Consider the following 22,375-nt stretch of genomic DNA (forward strand, 5'->3'; position numbering starts at 1 on the left):
GACACCATAAAAGTCCTTCAGGAGAGCATAGGCAGGGAAATCTCAGACATTCAACCTAGCAATATTTTCACTGATATGTCCCCTAGAGCAAGGGACATAAAGGAAAGAATAAACAAATGGGATCTCATCAAAACAGAAAGCTTCTGCATGGCTAAAGAAAAGAGCATAAAAATGAAATGAGAACCAACTCATTTGGGAAAACATATTTGCCAACGATACCTCACACATGGGCTTGATCTCCAAAAAAATATATGGAACTCCAGTCTGGGAAGACAAACAAACAAACAAACAAACAAAGAACCCTAATTTAAAAAAATAGGCAAATGACCTGAACAAACACTTAACAAAATAGAAGGACATACAAGGGGTACAGAGACATATGAAAAGATGCTCAGCCTCATTAGCCATCAGAGTGATGCAAATTAAATCTGCAATAACATACCACTTCACACCAGTCACAATGGTCATCATAAACAAAACAACAAACAACAAGTGTTGGAGAGAATGTGGAGAAAAGGGAACCCTAGTGCACTCTTGGTGGGATTGCAGACTGGAGCAGCCACTATCAAAAACAGTATAGAATTTCCTCAAAAAACTAAAAGTGAAACTGCTTTTTGACCCAACAGTTACATTGCTAGGATTATATCCTAATAATCCCGAAACACCAATCCAAAGTAATTTATGCACCCTAATGTTCATAGCAGCACGACGTACAAGAGCCAAGTGCTAGAAGCATCCTAAGTGCCCATCAGTAAATGAACGGATCAAAAAACTGTCTTACAGTTACACAATGGAATACTATGCAGCAGAAAGAAAGAAGGAGCTCCTACCCTTTGGGAGAGCATGGATGGAACTCGAGAGCATTATGTCAAGTGAAATAAGCAAGGCGGAAAAAGAGAAATACCATATGTTCTCACCTTTAAATGGAACCTAATCGGAAAAACAAACAAGGAAGCAAATACAACCAGAGACATTGAAATTAAGAGTAAACAGACCATAAACAGAGAGGAGATGGGAGTGGATAATGGGTGGAAAAGGATGAAGTGTTTTCAGCAACAAATATAAAGGACACATGGACTAAACCAAGCATTGTGCAATCAGGGGAGGTCAGAAGAGATGGCTGGGGTGCAGGAAGGGAGGGGGGAAAGGCAGACAACTGTTCTTGAACAATGTAAAATAAAAGAATGTAAAAAAAATTAAACAGTAAAAACAATGTGTATGCTACATTTTTACAGGTGATTTGGGGACTCAGATATGCTGTCCTTGCTTAAATTACTTGGAATGCTTCAAAGTTGATAGTGCCAGATTTTATGACCCAAGGCAAAACTCTTGCCTGTATTTCCCCATATTTCAAAGATCTGTAATAAATTTAGCCTCCCAAAAGCACATCATAAAATAAAACACTGGTTTGAAAGTCATATCCCAATTTTTGATGTTATTTTCAATGATTTTATTGATTAATTTATGTATTTTGAGTAAACACATCAATTTGTAAATTTAGAAATGTTAATGAGGTACTGAATATCTTTTCCTTCAGGAGTTGAAATAACAAACTAATAAATAAAACACATGCTCACAACTATTTTCTCTAGTATTTCCATATACTAAATATACCATATTTTTGGACTGTAAGACATATTTTTACCACAATCTTTGCTTCAAAAATTTCCCCCTATTTTCCTCCATTAAAACCTACGTGTGTCTTATGGTGTGGACCCAAGATGCACCTAGGTTTTAGAGGAGGAAAATAGGGGAAATTTTTTGAAGCAAAAAATGTGGGGAAAAAAGTGCGTCTTACAGTCTGAAACTAAGGTAGCTCATAAATATAAGCCTATTGGAGAGGACTCTCCTAAGTTCCTTTACTATATTTTTCACACATATTATATAATTAAAATTGGCACACCTCACCTTCCTAGACATTCCCAGCTACTCCTCAACTGAAAGAACAAACTTTAGAAAAATTAATTTCCATTTTCAGAGGATACCAGTGACTACCCAATTGCCAAATCCAATGGCCTCCTGGTCTTAATCCTACTTGGCCTCCCTGATACTTTTAGTTAATTTTTATTGAAATTCTTTCTTGACTTATGCATATAAATTGGCACTAATCAACTCTGTTGTTTTGACTGTGTTTTGAATCACCTGATGCTGCTGGGCAATTTTGAGGATTTTGCAAACTCCTTTTGTCTGGTGTCAAGGGGCTTCTCATCTTGTTCCAAAAAAGACCACTGAAGAACACTAATGAAAAGGCAGAAAAGTATATGCCATGTCCTAACATTCATAAAGGGAATGTGCAACTCAGAATGCTTCAACCCTTTTCCCTGAAATATCTTGACTTGCATTAATGCTTTATGTTCCTACATTTATATTAAAAATTTCATACACAAATGAAAATGGAAAAACTGCCAATACCTGGTTTATGTCCCCTATTTTACACTTGAAATCACATACTCAGGTACCTTTTTACCCTATGGAAAAACATATGTAACGTTAAGAATGACCAAAAACAGAAAGAAGAGAGTTTTTTTAAAAGAATGAAATGTTTCCCATCATAGTGGATTTTTAAGCACATTCTGCACATATATGGCTTGCTAGCTGGGTGTCTTTTGGCATAATTGTTACACATTTGGCATGGATAGCACACAGGTTGGTGCCTTCAAAAAGGCCAACCAGATAGGCTTCACTTGCCTTCTGCAAAGCACCAATAGCTACATTCTGGAAGTGCAGAACTATTTTGAAGTCCTGGGCAATTTCTTGCACCAGACATTGGAAGGGAAGTTTGTGGATCAGGAGTTCAGTGAACTTCTTTTTCTTCTTGGATTTTTTTTAATTGTTGTTCAAGTACAGTTTTCTACCTTTTCCCCCACCCCTAGCCCTCCCCACCTCCCTCCCCCACTTCCACCCCCCCCTTGTTTTTGTCCATATGTCCTTTATAATTGTTCCTGTAAACCCTTCACCCTTTCCCCCCATTATTACTTCCCCTCTCCCTTCTGATCACTCACAGCCTGTTCTCAATTTCAATGCCTTTGGCTGTAATTTGCTGGATTGTCCATTTTGTTGATTGGGTTCCTGTTAATGGTGAGATCATATGGTATTTGTCTTTCACCGCCTGGGCAATTTCACTTAGCATAATGCTCTCCATTTCTATCCATGCTGTCGCAAAGAGTAGGAGCTCCTTCTTTCTTTCTGCTGTGAAGAATTCCATTGTGTAGATGTACCATAGTTTTTTTTTTTATCCATTCAAGTAAACTTCTGATAATGTCTAATTTCACAAAGTGCCACAGTACCAGGCTTGTAACAATGAGGTTTCCTCACGCGCCCAGTAGAGGGCGCACTCTTGGTAGCCAGTTGCTTCCTTGGTTTTTTACCACTGGTAAAAGACCAATTTGTGGGTAGTCTGCTTTGTACCAATCATGGTATAGAGACCTCTTTACTTAAAATCCTTCTCCTTCAGCTGGAGCTCAGCAAGCTGGAGGAGGTGCTGGCATTAGAGAGCTACAAAGGTTGTGAACACCAGTTTTAGTCTTTTAAATGAATTAAATATTCCATTTTTTTGTTTCAATTTCTAGTACATTAAATATTAGATGTCACACAAATCAAGTGAATAAAAGTCTTTAGGGGTTCTTCAATGTTTAAGAGTATAAAGAGATCCTGAGACCAAAAAGTTTAATAACCACTGTTACAAGCACTTATTAATGTCACCAAAACTAATTTTGAGAAACTTACCTCATTTCCTTTAGGATTTGGGAGATATGGTTGGACAAATGGTTCTATTTGGATTTCAGCCTGAATCAAATTAAATACTTCATCATTTTCTGATGATTCATCTTCTTTGTCCTTTTGAAACAAAATGAGAATAAATATTTTAATTGTTGTTAAAATGCAAATGATAGGACCAACCCCATCATGCTGATGCATGATATAAATGAATAATTTTTAAGTATTAAAATTTATTTAAAGCCGTACTTTTCAATAGTTTTTACTCTGGATCTCTTTCAGGATCTGAGGAGTGCTACAGATTTTCCATTAAACTGTATATAGACATATATGTCTGCACATATTTTCAGAAGAATCATTGACCACTTACAGCTCAACTATTACAGCCAGATTAAGAATCTCTGGATTTGCAAAGATATATGCACCACTATGTTCCCTGCAGCATTATTCACAATGGCCAAGATATGGGGACAACCGAAGTGTCATATGACAGAAGACTGGATAAGGAAGATGTAGTACATATGTACTATGGAATACTACTCAATCATAAGAAAAGAGAAAATACTGCCATTTGTGACAACATGGATGGTTCTCGAGAATATTATGCTAAATTAAATAAGTTGGTCAGGAAAAGTTAAGAATCATATGATTTCACTCATATGTGGGATATAAACCAGAAACTCACAGACACAAACAGAAGCATGATTGTTACCAGAGGGGAAGGCATAGGGGTAATAAGGGGTAAAGAGGGTCAAACATATGGTGACAAAAGATGAGTTGACTATAGGTGGTGGGCACACGATGCAGAATACAGATCTTGTATCATAGAAATGTAAACATGACTGTCAGATTGTTCTTTATTTTCATGTCTCTGGTTCTATTTGTTTGTTTTATTAATTAGGTTAACTTATAGTTGAGATCGTATGGTATTTATCTTTCACCTCCTGCCTTATTTCACTTAGTATAATGCTCTCCAGTTCCATCCATGCTCTCACAAAGGGTAGGAGCTCCTACTTTCTTTCTGCTGCATAGTATTCCATTGTGTAAATGTACCATAGTTTTTTGATCCACCATTTACTGATGACCAGAGGGGAGGTGGGTGGGGGATAGTGGAGGAAAGAAGGGGAAGGGTCAAGTCAAGGAACATGTATAAAGGATCCATGGACAAGGACAACAGGTGGAAGATTGAATGTGGGAGAGAGGGATGGGCAGGGCAGGGGAGAGCAATGGGAGAAATGGGAACAACTGTAACTGAACAACAAAAAATTAAATAAAAAGAAATGTACACATAAAGCCTGTATCTTATTAACCAATGTCAACCCCAAAAATGTAAAAATAGAATATCTCATCTAAACCTTAACTTATAACACCAAACTGTCTTGTTAAGTATGCATTATAATAAAAGTTATAACTGCAGACAAAGCTTGTCCTCTTGTGCAATGGAAGACCTGTAACACAGCAGTGTAAAAATGTCTCCTTAATTGGTCCCTGGGAGAGATTTCAAAAATTTCATGAAAATTTCAGATATTCCACCCACCAATATTTTCACTGATATTTCACCTAGAGCAAGATATATAAAAGAAAGAATAAACAAATGGGACTACATCAAAGTAAAAGGCTTCTTCTGCATGGCTAAAGAAACATAAGCAAAATGAAAAGGGAATCAACCATATGAGAAAATATATCTGCAAATGCTACCTCAGACAAGGGTTTGATCTCCAAAATATATCAAGAAATCACATGACTCCACATCAGGAAGACAAACAACCCAATTAAGAAATGGGCAAAGGACCTGAACAGACATTTATCCAAGGAGGTCATGCAGAGGGCACAGAGAGATATGAAAAAATGATCAGCATTTACTAGCCATGAAAGTGATGGGAGTTAAAACCATAATGAGATACCACTTCACACAAGTCAGAATGGCCATTATAAACAAATCAACAAAAAACAAGTGCTGGAGATAGTAGAGAAAAGGGAACCTTAATACAATGTTGCTGGGAATGCCGACTGGTGCAGCCACTATGGAAAACAGTATGGAATTTCCTCAAAAAACTAAAATTGGAATTGCCTTTTGAACCAGCAATTCTATTGCTAGGATTAAATCCTAAGAACCCTGAAACACCAATCCAAAAGAAACTACACACCCTAATGTTCATATCACAATTTATAAGAGCCAAGTGTTGGAAACAACCTAAATGCCCATCAGTAAATGAATGAATCAAAAAACTGTGGTACAGTTACATAATGGAATGCTATGCAGCAGAAAGAAAGGAGCTCCTACCCTTTGCTACAGCATGGATAAGCATTATCCTAAGTGAAATAAACCAGGTGGTGAAAGATAAATACCATATGATCTCACCTAAAAGTGGAACCTAATCAACAAAACAGCAAGTGAGTATAATATAACCAGAGACATGGAAATAAAGTACAAACTGACAGTGATCAAATGGGAAGGGCAAGAGGTATAACAGGGAAAAGAAGGGGAAGGGTCAAGTCAAGGAACATATGTAAAGGACCCATAGACAAAGTCAATGGGGGAGGGGACTGGAAATGGAAATGGTGGGTGGGTAGGGCAGGGGAGAGTAATGTGGGGAAAATGAGGACAATTGTAATTGAACAATAAAAAATGTTTTTCCCCCAGTTTGTTTCCCATTTAAGCCAGTCAATATTATTTCTTCTACTTAAAGAAAGTAATAGAAGTGTGTTTTCTTTGCTTCTGGTGAGTTGAGGCACTCACATATATCTCTGTGGGCTAATAAATTTTCATGTATTTCAAAAGACTTATGACTTTGACTTTAGTATCAATAATTTACTTTTCCTTTACTTACTAACTTTTTATTTCATTTTAGAGTGGCTTTTCACATATATGTTTAAAATATCAAATGACCCCTGGCTGGCGTAGCTCAGTGGATTGAGCGCGGGCTGGGAACCAAAGCATCACAGGTTCGATTCCCAGTCAGGGCACATGTTTGGGTTGCAGGCCAAGGCCCCCAGCAATTGCACATTGATGTTTCTCTCTCTCTCTCTCTCTCTCTCTCTCTCTCTCTCTCTCTCTCTCTCTCTCCTTCCCTTACCTCTCTAAAAATAAATAAATAAAAATTTTTTAAAAGTTTTAAAAAAGATTTAAAAAATATCAAACGACAATAAATATGTGCATACTACTGAGAGTTCTGCAGGAATGCCCAAAAGTCTTTTCACAAAAGGAAAATCCATTAGATCCACTCGTTACTACAGCTCATTGAGAATAGTTATTACTTCAGGCTAATATCACCATTCTAGATCCATGCTTCCTTGTTTTTATCTGGTTTCATTTCCTCCCTATCTCACATCTTTGGAAAATCAGACACCCACTTCCTTTTTTGGGCTTTTCTTCTCTTGTTTTTAAATTTTTTCACATTAAATAATATCAGGGAAATAACATTTTTTTTTTATTGGCTCAGTGGACACAAACCAAAAGACTCCCATATCCAGACTTTCAGACAAGGTTCATTTTTGATTACTACATTAATTATTATTAGACAAATGGATGTTGATACCAGAGTTTAATTTAAGATCATCACAACAATTCCTTTTATGTAAATGAATACTTTACACTATTAGAAAACAAATGTTCTCCTAATTTTCTTGACTTCATTAATTGGCTTATGAAGCCCACAAACCCTTTGTTATCAGATCAAATTTGCCACATTGAATTCATCCACTCTGGCCAAATTATATCTTCTTATATTAGAGAATTTTGAAGGAACAAAGTTTTATTGACTATTCCAAAATAAGATAAAAAGATTAATATATTGCATCATATATTTTGAAAGAGTCCAAAGATAAATTTATAATGCGGCATGTTCTATGCAGCCACTTTAGTTATTAATTGTATAAAATGTTTGGAAAATCAGTGAGACAAGATATACACAAGATAACTATATACAAAATGTTTTGGAAACTGATTTTCCTTCTCATTTTAAGTTTGACTTATACGCCCTGAAGCACATAAATTAGTGCAGTTCACTTAAATGGTACAGTTCAGCATTCTATGGAAAGAAAGAGCAAATAAACTAACTTAGAGGAATAAAATTGAATTTGTTTTTGTAGTTATTTTTAATAAGTTGGAAAGTTTTTTAAAAATAATTGAATTTACTTGAGTGACATAGGTTGATAAAATTACATAGATATTGTAAAGTTTGACCTTTTAAGTAAATTTTAAAGATCCAACTAGTAATTTTAAATATGTGTATGAGATCCGTTTATTTGTTAAGGGAATAATAGGTAGAAAACTAATAATTATAGTTATGTCTCAAAAGAGATACTAAGTAATCAGCTGGATCATTCAACCACATTTTTCTTTCTTAAATAAAATCACAATTATCTGGAAATTTCAAGATTTATTTAGCTAATCTTCTCTGGGACACAAAGAACATTTTTTTTCATTTGATTTTTACAGAAGTAAAACATATTTTCTCTGCATATTTTACTCAGTAAAAATATCAACAACTCTTACACTTGCAACTTGTCTCAATTCTTCCTCATGTTGATTAAAGATATCCTCCCACTTGTGTTGGCACCTTTGCCTGTAGGCTTCTAAATATGAGAGCTCAAACTCTGCAGGTCTCTGTGATAATTTTGCCAAGAACCTCTTTGATGATAATCTTTTTGCCAATGCCTGCCTTAGACTAGAAACCTTTGATTTTTTATTTTGTGCCTGTTCTGGTTGAGAGGAAAACATGTTTGATGGCAGATTTTCCAACAGGGTTTGCAGTGGACCAAGTGGCTTGGGGTTATGTGAGTTTGGTGCTTGAAGTAAGTTTCTTGATAGTCCCTCTATCAGTACTTGAACTGAGCCAAATGCCTGTGGGGGTTCTAGTGCCCACACCTGTGCTGGAAGTGACTCTTTGGTTTGCCCCTTTAATGGAATGAGAACCCGAGTATCCAAATGTAATTGCAACAGCACGTGGTGGTTCTGTGACAGTAGAGGCAAGAGTAGCTGGGCATGTACTCGTAATGAGTCTGGTTCCTCTGCTGCAGTCTTTGCCTGTGTGGGCTCAGTGGCCTGTTCCTGTACTTCTGGATGTTTGGTCACCTGGTTCTGCCTCTGCTGTTGTTCATGAGTTTGGCCTTTCCTTTGTTGTTGTTCATGTAGCTGATCTTCCCTTTGAAATTCCTCTGGTACCTGGTCCAGATCCTGGGGTTCTTCTAGTGCTTGAGGATGGGCCTGACCTTGCTGTTCTTTGGGTACCTGGACCTGTAGTTGTAGAGGCCTAGATGCTTTAACCTGAGCATGTAGTGGCATGAGCATCCAGGCTGCCCTCTGTAGTCATGGAGGTGCTTTAATCTTCCTCTGTAGGGGCCTAGATGGTTTAGCCTTAACCTTAGCTTGTAGTGGCATGAACAATTGAGCTGCCCCTTGTAGTTGCTGGTTTTCCTGGGCTTGCCCCTCCAGGGACCTAAGTACATTGTCCTGACCCTGTAGTGGCTTGAACATTATGGTTGCTCCCTGTAGATGCTCTAATGCTTGGACCCATGGCTCTTCTTGATCAGGTAACCACATTGGCTGAGAGGGCTCTCCATGCAGTGCTCTAAGTGGTCTGCATCTATTGCTGGTTGGGAGTCTCAGAAGCTCATGAGTACAACTAGTTCCTCTAGAAAGAAATATACAAACGTTTGCTATACATTAGAATTCAGGGGAAATGCTTTTATTTTTAAAAATGAGTATTTTCTAGCCCTTGGCTGGCATAGCTCAGTGCATTGAGCGCGGGCTGTGAAACAAAGTGTCTCAGGTTCGATTCCCAGTCAGAGTACATGCCTGGTTGCAGGCCATGACCCCCAGCAACTGCACATTGATGTTTCTCTCTCTTTCTCCCTCCCTTCCCTCTCTAAAAATTAAATAAATAAAATCTTTTTAAAAAATGAGTATTTTTTGCACTAAAGATATTTTTAATAAATATTTCTTGAATCATTATTATAATGTCTAAAATATTATTTGTATTACTAATATACTCAATATTAATAGTCTGATAATCTAGTTGGTCATTCCATTGGAGAAATTAAGGAATCTTTTGATAGTAATCAAAATTTTTCTTCAACATTTCCTCTCAAATATCTCTTGAAAATAGAGATCTGTTATTGTTGTAGGAAAAAAGATTAAATTATTCTGATTCAAATGCAACAGAATAGAAATTAACTCTCTTACAGCAAATTGTTAACATAAAATTCTATATGTAATTTGCCTAACACACCTGAATCTTCTCATGGTGTACTGCTCCTTAATAGCTTCTCTTTCAAAGATCAGAGGTATTCCTTTTTATGAAAAAAAAAGCATAACAATTAGCAGAGATTGATGTAATCCAGTTTATCCAATTTTCACCCTTTATTGCCCAGGATGTTGAGGTAATTTAAAAGAACAAGGAGGTAACCCTTCAAATCACACCTGATTGGTGATATAGGCAATATTCAAGTTCTTAGGTCCACTGTTGCAGCACAGTTCAGCTATTCCATACAGACTAGTTACTCTGATCATAAGAAAGAAAACTTAATCTGATTGCTACAATTCTAAAGAGAAAGAATTGAGAAAGGCAGAAGGAGAACGGGACAAGAAAAACTCTAGATGGTTGGTAAGCATGCTATTAGTATGTACTTCAGATGTGAGATTTTATAGCTTGGAGTTACATATATCTTTGATCCTTTATTATTTTTTGTCAGCATTAAGGACTTTTTTTTATTGTTGTTCAAGTAAAGAGGAATTTTGAAAAATCAGGATAAGGATATTTGGTCCTTTCAATGAGAAGTTTAAAAATCTAAATTGTGTGTTTCACACTTAATGCACAGAAAAGTTCAGCTTTTTTCTCATCAGCTGAGCTCTACTGAAATATGGACACAAACAAAAATTTTTTAAAAATCTTATATCGAAGTGTTTAGGGCAACTATATTTGCATCTTCCATGTAATCTTCATATGAATATGACTTTTCCTGTAGGTAACAATCAAGAAAACTTAGAACTCTGGAAGTTAGCAAATAAGTATATATGAGGTCTTCCTATACCTGTTTGAGACTGTCTGGCTTTTGTGATGCCCATCCAGTGAATTCTCCATCATGACTAAATAAATTAATTCATGCTGGTTCTCATTAAAAAAAATGATATGTATAGTCATGCAGATGGAACACATTCCACTGTAGCCAATTCTGTAGCTGATTTGAGAATGTCTGCTATATTTGAGTTCTCCCTTTTCCACCCTATCCCCACTCTCAACTTTGTCTATGGTGTCCCAAATTAAATGTGGAATATACCATACACCCTATAAGGTAAAACTTACGAAATAGTTTCTTCTAGATTTGATGAAAATACATCCTGCCATTTTTGGCATTAATATATATGAGCTTACTTTTATTTGTATGAATTAGTTCCTTTAGTTACATCTTGCAGCTGGAGATTAGTACATAAAACAAACTTTGTATGGTGTACAGACTTCAAAATTAAAAGTCAATAAACTGTGAGAGTGGCCAGTGAGATGGGCAGAGGAGGGCAAAGGGTGAAAATTATGACAACTGTAATAGAATAGCAATAAAATGATTAAAAATAAATAAGTAGTTAATTGCAAAGCCATTTATCTCATTGGAGTTAATTCAAATGTCACAAAAAAAAAAAGAACAGTAAGATATAGATTTTATATTTCTGTTTATTTATTTAGTTAGGAGTTTTTTAAAATTGTTTCTGCTATTACAGTTGTGCCTGCTTTTTTCCCCTTCCCCACCTCCACCCAACCACACCCTCTCTTCTCCTTCAGTTAATCCCCATATCATTGCCTGTGTCCATGGGCCATGCATAAATTTGTTTGGTTAGTTCCTTTGCCATCTTTCAGCCAGTCCCCCACCCCAAATTTTTTAAAAATAAAATTAGTACATCATAACATTCTTCCTGAAGCTTTTGAGGTCTTTGTAATTGTGAACCTTTGCCAGCTGTAACTGGCCAAAGTTAATAAATTAAGTGCACATGGCACATTACTAGAAAAAGTAAGTACTAAGGGCCTCAGAATTTTTACTTTCAATCTAATTGTACTAAACAAAATATGTTTTCCTGAAAAACATGAGTGTTGGGAACCACTGTGCTTGGTTTCAGAAGCTGTAACCACTGCCCCCCCCCCATGGCTAAGGCTGAGTGAGAGTCCTTGGGACCATAAGCAACTAAGGAGACAAAGCTTATCTCCCTGGCAGGGGTGCCACTTCTGCCCCCTTTTACTTCACCCTGTTTGGCCCCGATCATCAGATGACTGGTTAGACAATGATGGGTAAGATTCCTCAAGGGAGGGATGACCTAAGACAGGCATGGTCACAAAGGGGCCCTCAGGGAAGGACTTGGGGGGCTACAAAAAAAGGGTGTGATGGACCCTCACCCCTTGGCTTTGACATAGCCAGAGTCCTCATTCTGTCTGTGACAAATCTCCTAATCTCTTGGCTGCCTTACTTCCCCTGACGGACTTAAGCCTAAAACAATGCTGGAGGGTGATTCAGCCCTGTGTTGGAAAGGGCGGGTTCTAAGAAAGAAAACAAAATTCTGTGAAATCTGCTTTGCTAAGAATGCCCTCAATTTTCTGATAAGGTTTCAAGCATGAAATGAGTTTGTTTTCCAAAGTTTTATAGCCCTTTAGCTAACTGACCCTGACTCAGAATAAGTCTTCATAGTTCTTTGTATGTTATCTGTTGTTTGATCCTTACTGCCTGACAATCATTGATGACCTTTACCTGTATTCCAGTTAAAATGAACCCAAAAAAAGTCCACTGAGGAAAAGGCTTTTGGCCCTTCTCCTTTGAGAGATCAGCCACCTTTCCTCTCCAATCAGATCATGTCTTGGTAGACTTATTCTCATCTGTGGTGGATGGGGTGCTCTGCGGGCAGAGCACTGCCCGCCACATGAGTAAGTTCCACTCTCATCTGGATATTCATTCTAGTTAAATGGAAGTTCACATATTCTACCTTTTTTCTGCCTTTTATTAATGATTCCAGTAAGACACTTCTTTAGTGACTCAACAACATGTCCCTCATTTTTTTATATTCTGAACAAATGGGTGATTAAGCATATTTGCAGAAGTTGGACAAAATAAGAAATTTTTTGTTATACACTTTTTCATGAAACTGTGAAACTTCCAGGACCTAAAAGACATGAGTCAAAAAGATAAAATAACATTCTCAGACCTGCTACACCCCACAACATGCCCACCCACACACCACTATGCAGGGTGTATTTGCAGACAAAATTGCCTCTGTCATTGTCTGAATTGAAAAATCACCAAATACCCTGCAGCTTGTATACATTATACAGTAATGTCATACAAACCTCAGAAGAGACCAGAACTATTGACATTTTCTACCCAAATAACAGTACAAACTTCAATGAGTTCAGTATTTTGTACATGGTAAAAAGTCAAGTGGTGGAATTATAATTAAGTGGTTAATGTGAAATTTGTAGACCATGAGATAAGACTGGTCAGCCCATGGCAGTTACACTTTGAAGCCTGAATGTTTCACTTGACTATGTGGACTTTGAACTATAGAGGTATAGATATAATGATCAAACAAATGGTGTTATTGAGAATAACTAATTTTATAAAATGGTCCATGAAAACAGATATGACCAGAAAGCCTTTATCTGTGGGAAAGTTAAAATAAATCACAAGCAAGAATGTTAGTAATCAAATTACAGTCACCATTTCTACCAGGGCAAGTAATAAATACTAAGCATAAGCAAGAGTATCAGCTATTGGATCAAAAAGTTTTATTGAAAGGGTTCCCAAGTTTAGATGGGCTATAAAACCTTGGGAGAACAAGACTTCTGTTCTAGGTCTGTGGATGTTTACTTTAATGGGCGAACAATTGGGCTGGGTATCATAATCACTGGCTGCCTATCTAGACACAGTGAGGAATGTTTCAAATGGTTTCCATCAGTCTGTCCCATTACTGGAGAAACAACTGAATATGTTATTAATGCAATGACTGAAATTTCACCATAATATACTCTGGAGGTATTCCTTATTTTCAGTTGAATAGTTAGTTCTCAAGAATAACTAGTCATTTAAACTCAAAACTTGAGGTATTGTATTTTGGGATGCATTGTCCAATAAGAATGTTGAAGCAGGACTGACCTCTGCTACATAAAAATATTAAGTTAATGTGTTTGGGAGACTAAGTCATTCAGCTTTACCATCCACTGGATTTGACTTTAGGAGCAGACTCCCACAAAATAATGAAGAGGGCTTCCAAGGGCCGAAGGTTACACAGTGCTGAAAAGAAAAATAGGTAAATTTAGAATGAATGAGAAGGGTAACTACAGAGCACACTCCTAATACTAGAAGGAATTCCAAGTATTCTTTCACATGTCATTGCCTGATAGACACTAAGTGACAAGTAGATAAAAAATATATAATTCAGGAAAACCTCATTTTAATGCAAACAGTCCTTTATATGCTTCACTATTGCCAGACATGACAAATCAATAATAAATTACACTAGATCAATTTTTAAGTGTGTGATTGATGATTTATATCTATAAAAGTAAGCCAAATTTTGAGACATAATACTCTTCTGTGGTTTTGTACTGCTGGTATCCATAGTTGTAAAACAAAATATGTAATTACAAAGTGAAAAAGTCAATAAGACTAGTACTAACTAAGCAAAATAATGCATAAAGATGATTGAGTAGTCTAAAATGATGAGAAGCATCTTTTTTAGAAGCTGAAAGTCCTAGGAGGAGGGAGATATAGCGTAACAAACTGCTAAGAACATACCATCTCGATCACCTGGGTTCAAATCATAGATCTGCCTTTGTGATCTTGGGAAAATTACTCTATCTGTGTTTTGTTTTCTTCATTGGAAGAACAAGAAATATACCAAATATTCCTTCAAAGAGTTTCTGTGAGGATTAAATGGTAACCTACAAGCAAAACTGTATGGCACAGAGTAAGCACTTAATACATATAAGCTATAGATATTATAATATATATTTTAACTATTTGGCACTTTAAGCTTTTGCAAAATCACTGGATTTTTATTGCTTTTTTTAAAGAAACACAGTACTACAAAGAAAAGCCTATTTTAATATGTGCTATTTATTAATTTATAGATTGATTGATTTAATCTTTATTTTTAAAAATATTTTATTTATTTATTTTTAGAGAGAGAGGAAGGGAAGGAAAAAGAGAGGTAGAGAAACATCAATGTGTGGTTGCTCTCATGTGCCTCCAACTGGGGACTAGCCCCACAACCCAGCCATACACCCTGACTGGGAATTGAACTGGAGACTTTTTGGTTTGCAGTCCTGCACTTAATCCACTGAGCCACACCAACCAGGTCAATATGTGCTATTTAAATTCATTGTCTCTTGGTTTGAGAATTCTGCACCTTTTAAATAACGTTTTATTTATTTATTTTTAGAGAGAGGGGAAGGGAGGGAGAAAGGGAGGGAGAGATACATTGTTGTAAGAGAGAAACATTGATCAGTTGCCTCTTGTAAACACCCTAACAGGGACCAAAACTGCAACCTACACATGTGCCCTGACCAAGAATTGAACCAGTGTCCTTTTGGTTTGGAGGATGACACCCATCCAATTTAGCCACACTACACAGGATGAGAATTCTGAACTTTTCCTTAAGTGTTCAAATATATGTCTAGCCTCATTTATTTTCCTCTTGTGTTTTGATTAAAGAAAAATATCAGCACAAAATATTCCCAAACGATAGCGATAGTGTCAATTTCACATAAAACTACAAGTGTGTCATTCATGTGAAGACAAGTCATCCTTCCTCTTCAAAAATACATTTCTATACAAACTGCAATGTTAAACTGTCCTGTCATAGCAGTAGAAAAATGCTCCACAGAGTAATAAATTAGACTGATATAAAGGCCACATGCTTTTGTTTCAATTACATAGATAAAAGTTAATACAGATCTTCAGGGGTGGGGAGGAAAGATGGCAGCTTTACTCTAAGCAGCGTGTTTCTTGGCTTCTGTGAAGAGGAGGGAAACTTGGGGATCGGTGGAGAAACAGAGCAAGTGGCCTAGGTTACCGAAACATTTTTGAAAACAGGACATCAGAAATTATTGCAATCATTAAAAAACCAGACAGTAAGGAAACTGCTTCAGGACAAAAGGGACCCAGGGATAAGCGTGGGAACCAGGGGGGTTGCAGTCCCCAGGCCCGGTGCTCCCGGGTCTGCCTCAGGGCTCCCAGGAGAGGGGAGTTGCTGCTCCCTCCCTGGAATACGGGGGTTGAGCAACACCAGGGGAGACCTTGTGGCTTGAAGGCACAGAGAGGCCAGTTGGACTGGAGAAAAAAATCACCCAGGGTCTGTGAACACCCACCCAGAGCCATGGGAGAAGTGAGTGCCTGAGCCGGCATGACATGAGGCAGCCTGGAAGTGTGCCCGCACCCCTAGCCTGGTGGGAGTGTGGATTGGTGGAAAACCCAGACCTCACAGCCCCGATCCAGGAAAGGGCACGGGTCTTCTCAGGTTTCTGGAGCCTGCGGTGCTGAACAGTGGAAATGTGACCCCATTGGGAATCCTGACTCGGGCACGGTGAACCCAGAAGGGACATGGCACTTAAGGCATTCCTAGAGCCCGAAACTCAAAAAATTGGTGGATGGGCGCGCCCTTTTACAATTCCCAGAGAGGGCACAATGAATCCCAAAACGTTGTGGGTGCTTCCTGAGATCATAGAGCTGGAATCCTGCGGGAAACTGGAGCCCGGAAGAACGCAGCAGTGAGCTCCAGAGAGCAACTGTGCTCGGAAGCACCCAGGGTCCTGTAGAGGAAAGTCAGCTTGGCCCTGGGGATAGTACCAGAGAGACTCACTGACATTTGGGTGGGAAGAGTGATAAGCATTTCAACAGTCCCTCACCTAGCTGAAGCCAGCAAGATCAGAAAAACTGGTCTGGCCAGTTAGAAACCAACAAAAGGTTTTTTTGTTTTATTTTGTTTTGTTTTGTTTTGTTTTTGTGGCTGTTCTTGGATGATTGATTTTATATTGTGTTTTAAGTGACATTTTATATTTCAATTCTTATTATTTTCATATCTCTCAATCCCTTATGTTTCTCTTCCATTCATCCTAGTATTATTCCTTCCACTACAAATTTATCTCTCCTGCACTCCACCCTCTGCTTTTTTCCCTTTTTTTTTTTTTATCTTGCAAGTTACTGGAAATTTCTATTATCTTTTTCTCACTTTTCCAACATTTTTTATTTTAACAGTATTTTTGTATTCTTTTTCTTTCTGTATAATCTTCTTTGCTTGGCTAGTTATACTGTCATTTGATAGGTTTCCCCTGGTATCTCAGTCCCCGTGTGTTGATACTTTACTATCCTTCATCTGTGTTCCATTAATACACCTCTCAAGGTTCTATACTCCTTATTCTTGTTATCTAGATCTCATCAATTCTGCCACATGATTGTTGCTTTAATATTACTGTAAGTAAGACCTAGCTCATACAATTATAAATACTACCCAACACCCCTATCTGATCTCAGCCCACTTTGCAATTTCCTAAACTATACTATTGTGGGGGTTGTCTCTATTCTTTTACACACTACTCCTATTTACTAATCTTTATTCCAACCCTACCTTAGAATCTGACCTCCCACACCCTCACAGCTTGCTGGACCCAACTAACAATCCTTTTGTCCCCAATAAGAGTCTTACCTTCTTTCCATCCTTTCTAAAACGTGGATAGTGGGTTGGAGGATCACAGTTAACACTATAAGAACCCAAATGATACCCCATCTCTTCTCTACTGGCTGCTAATGTAAATATCAGAGTATACTGTCTTGCTGTCTTAAACCATTTTGCCTTACTTCTCCAACTGATCACAAAAGACTAGGGGGAAGTTGTGAACACCAGGTTACACGAAGGAGACTGCACCACTGAATCTCACAGGTATTCTTCCACAGAAATTCACAACAAAATCACAGGGAACCAGAACAGATCAATTTAAGAAACAGAAGCTAACAAGAAGAAACCCACAAAAAATGAGAAAACAAAGAAACAATCCCCAATTGAAGGGAAAGGAGGAAGCCTCAGGAAAAATGCTAACTGAAATAGAGGCAACTCAGCTATCAGGTAGTGAGATCAAAACAGTAATTACCAGGAAGTAAAATGAACTCACAATGAGCTATCAGAAACTAGAGGGAAGCTATAATGATCTCACTGCAAATTATATAAACATGAAAAAGGAAATATAAACTATCAACAAAGGCCAAGAGGAAAAGAAGAATGCCATTTCTGAACTGAGGAACACAGTAGAAGAAATGAAAAGCAGGATTGATGAAGAAGAAGATCGGATTAGTGAACTAGAGGGCAAAGTAGAAAACATGCAGAAATACCAAGAAAAGGAAAAGAGGGTCAGAAAGAATGAAGAGGGATTAAGAGAAATGCAAGACAATATGAAACATAATAATATCAGTATAATAGGGATACCAGGAGGAGAAGAAGAAGAGCAAGGGATAGAAAACCTAGCTGAACAAGTAATGAAAGAAAACTTCCCTAATTTGATGAGAGAAAAAGTCACATAAACCCAGGAAACACAGAGAGTCCTAATCAAGAGAAACCCAAAGAGGCCCGCCTCAAGACACATCATAATTAAAATAGCAAAATTTCAAGACAAAGAGAGAATCTTAAAGGCAGCAAGGGAGAAACAGGAAGTAACATACAAGGGAGCCCCAATAAGGCTAACAGCTGACTTCTCAATGGAAACACTTCAAGACAAAAGAGAATGGCAAGAAATACTCCAAGTAATGAGAACCAGAGGTCTGCAACTAAGGCTACTTTACCCAGCAAGGTTCTCAATCAAGATAGAAGGCTAAATAAGAAGCTTCCCAGACAAAGGAAGTCTAAAAAATACATCTACACCAAACTGACTCTGCAAGAGATTCTAAAGGGACTGCTTTAAGGAAGGGAAGGAAAAGAGAGAGAGAGAGGAACACAAGTACATAAAAGAAAATGAATAAGTAAGTATCGATAACAACCTTAAATGTAAATGGATTAAATGTTCTAATCAAAAGACATAGAATAGCTGAATGCATAAGAAAAAATGACCCACACATATGCTGCCTACAAGAGACCCACCTCAGGATAAAAGACCCGCACAGGCTGAAAGTGAAGGGCTGGAAAAAATTCTTCTAAGCAAATGGACAGGAAAAAAAAGCCAGGGTAGCAATACTCATATCAGACTAAATAGACTTCCAAAACAGGTCCATAAAGAGAGACTCAGAAGGTCACTTCATAATACTCGAGGGAAGAATCCACCAAGAAGACATAAATATTGTAAATATATATATATATATATATATATATATATATACCCAACATAGGAGCACACAAATACACAAAGAAAATCTTAGGGGACTTCAAGGAAGATATGGACAGCAACACAATTATAGTGAGGGATTTTAACACCCCACTATCAAAAATGGACAGATCTTCCAAACAAAATATCAACAAAGATATTGTGGCATTGAACAATACCCTTGATGAAAAGGACTTTACTGATATATACAGAGCCCTCCACCCAAAAGAAGCTAAATACAAATTCTTTTCAAATGCACACGGAACATTTTCAAAGCTTGACCACATGATAGGACACAAAACAAGCATCAAGATTTGCAAGAAAATTGAAATCATACCAAGCAATTTCTGGGATCACAAGGGACTGAAACTAGAAACCAACCACAAGGAAAAAAACCCAAAACACTCAAATTCATGGAGATTAAACAGCATGCTATTAAACAATGCATGGGTCAAGAATGATATTAGGGAAGAAATCAAACGGTTTTTGGAAACAAATGAAAACAAACTCACAACAACCCAAAACTTATGGGACACAGCCAAGGCAGTCCTGAGAGGGAAATTCATAGCGATACAGGCCCACCTAAAAAAGTTAGAAACATTTCAAACAAACAACCTAACCCTACGTCTACAAGAACTCGAGGAACAACAACAAAGACAGCCCAGAGCAAGCAGAAGGAAGGAAATAACCAAGATCAGAGTAGAATTAAATGACATAGAGACTAAAAGCACAATTCTAAAGATCAATGAATCCAAGAGTTGTTTCTTTGAAAAGATAAAATCGACAAGCCTTTAAGCAGACTCATCAAGAAAAAAAGAGAGAAAACCCAAATAAACACAATCAGAAATGAAAGAGGAGAGATTACAACAGATACCACAGAAATACAAAGGATTGTAAGAAATTGCTACAAAGAGCTGTATGCCAAGAAATTTGAAAACCTAGATGAAATGGACAAATTTCTAGAAAAATATAACCTTCCAAAACTCAATAAAATGGAAGCAGAAAGCCTGAACAAACCAAAAACAGCAACAGAAATTGAAGCAGTAATCAAAAATCTCCCAACACACAAAAGCCCTGGACCACATGGTTTCATAGGAGAATTCTACAAAGCATTTAAGGAAGAACTAACACCTATCCTTCACAGACTATTTCAAAAAATCCAAAAAGATGGAAGACTCCCAAACTCTTTTTATGAGGCTGACATCATCTTAATTCCAAAACCAGATGAAGACACAACAAAGAAAGAAAACTACAGGTCAATATCGCTGATGAACATTAACGCTAAAATCCTCAACAAGATACTGGCAAACCGCATCCAACAGTACATTAAGAAGATCATACACCATGACCAAGTGGGATTCACTCCAGGTATGCAAGGATGGTACAGTATACGCAAATCAGTAAATGTAATACATCACATAAACAAAAGCAAAGACAAAAACCACATGATCATATCAATAGATGCAGAAAAAGCATTTGATAAGGTACAGCACCAATTTATGATAAAAACACTCAGTAAAGTGGGAATAGAGGGAGCATTCGTCAACATAATGAAGGCCATATATGAGAAACCTACAGCCAACATTATACTCAATGGGCAAAAATTAAAATCTTTTCCACTAAGAACAGGAACAAGACAAGAATGTCCACTTTCACCACTTCTATTCAGTATAGTACTGGAAGTTCTAGCCACAGCAATCAGACAAGAAAAAGAAATAAAAGGAATCCAAATTGGAAAGGAGGAAACAAAACTGTCACTGTTTGCAGACGACATGCTAGTGTACATAGAAAATCCTATAGACTCCACCAAAAAACTGCTTGACCTAATAAATGAATTTGGTAAAACAGCGGGATACAAAGTCAATATCCAGAAATCAAAGGCATTTCTGTACACCAACAATGAAACAGCAGAAGCAGAAATCAAGAAAAAAATCCCATTTGAAATAGCAAAAAGGAAAATAAAATACCTAGGAATAAACCTAACCAAAGAGGTAAAAGACCTGTATTCAGAAAACTACATAACACTGAGGAGAGAAATCAAGGAAGACACAAACAAATGGAAACATATACCGTGTTCATGGATTGGAAGAATTAATATCATCAAAATGTCCATACTACCAAAAGCAATTTACACATTCAATGCAATACCTATTAAAGTACCAATGGCATATTCCACAGACATAGAACAAACACTTCAACAATTCATATGGAACCATAAACGACCCGAAATAGCTGCTGCAATTTTGAGAAAGAAGAGTAAAGTAGGAGGGATCACAATACCTGACACTAAACTATACTACAAGGCCACTGTAATCAAAACTGCCTGGTACTGGCATAAAAACAGGCACATAGACCAATGGAACTGAACAGAGAGCCCAGAAATAAACCCAAGCCTCTACAGTCAATTAATATTTGACAAAGGAAGCAGCAATATAAAATGGAATAAAAATAGCCTCTTCAACAAATGGCGTTGGGAGAACTGGACAGCTACGTGCAAAAAAATGAAACTCGAGCACCAACTTACACCTTATACAAAAATAGATTCAAGGTGGGTAAAAGACTTAAATATAAAGCGTGACACCATTAAAGTACTAGAGGAGAACGTTGCTAGGAAAATCTCAGATATTTCACGCAGAAACTTCTTTACTGACTTGTCCCCTAGAGCAAGGGACATAAAGGAAAGAATAAACAAATGGGTCCTTATCAAAATTAAAAGCTTCTGCACAGCTAAAGAAAACAGTATCAAAATTAAAAGAGAACCAACCATAGGGAAAACATATTTGCTAATGATACCTCAGACAAGGGTTTAAGCTCCAAAATATATAAAGAACTTACACAACTACACTCTAAGAAGACAAAGAATCCAATTAAAAAATGGGCAAAGAACTTGAACAGACACTTCTCCAAGGAGGACATACAGGAAATCCAAAGACACATGAAACAATGTTCAACATCGCTAGCTATCAGAGAGATGCAAATTAAAACCGCAATGAGATACCACTTCACACCAGTCAGAATGGCCATCATAAACAAAGCAACAAGCAACAAGTGTTGGAGAGGTTGTGGAGAAAAGGGGACCCTAGTGCACTGTTGGTGGGACTGCAGACTGGTACAACCACTACGGAAAGCAGTATGGAACTTCCTCAGAAAACTAAATATGGATCTGCCTTTTGACCCAGCAATTCCACTGCTGGGACTTTATCCTAAGAACACTAAAACACCAATCCAAAAGAACCTATTCATCCCAATGTTCATAGCAGCACAATTTACAATAGGTAGATGCTGGAAGCAACCAAGATGCCCATCAGTAAATGAATGGATCAAAAGACTATGGT

General features: G+C 37.3%; 1 protein-coding gene across 1 annotated transcript in view; it reads right to left on the bottom strand.

Moving 5' to 3' along the window:
- The window catches only part of NRK (Nik related kinase), a 97,159-nt gene that overhangs the window by 46,039 nt on the left and 28,745 nt on the right, over positions 1–22,375 (bottom strand). Inside the window, 9 exon segments of the mRNA XM_036016352.1 lie at positions 2,143–2,182; positions 2,184–2,238; positions 2,452–2,468; positions 3,727–3,837; positions 8,216–9,353; positions 9,951–10,011; positions 12,683–12,755; positions 12,757–12,859; positions 13,908–13,986. Coding sequence (XP_035872245.1) covers positions 2,143–2,182; positions 2,184–2,238; positions 2,452–2,468; positions 3,727–3,837; positions 8,216–9,353; positions 9,951–10,011; positions 12,683–12,755; positions 12,757–12,859; positions 13,908–13,986 — 1,677 coding nt within the window.

This window comes from Phyllostomus discolor, chromosome X (assembly GCF_004126475.2).
Source record: "Phyllostomus discolor isolate MPI-MPIP mPhyDis1 chromosome X, mPhyDis1.pri.v3, whole genome shotgun sequence".
NCBI lineage: Eukaryota > Metazoa > Chordata > Mammalia > Chiroptera > Phyllostomidae > Phyllostomus > Phyllostomus discolor.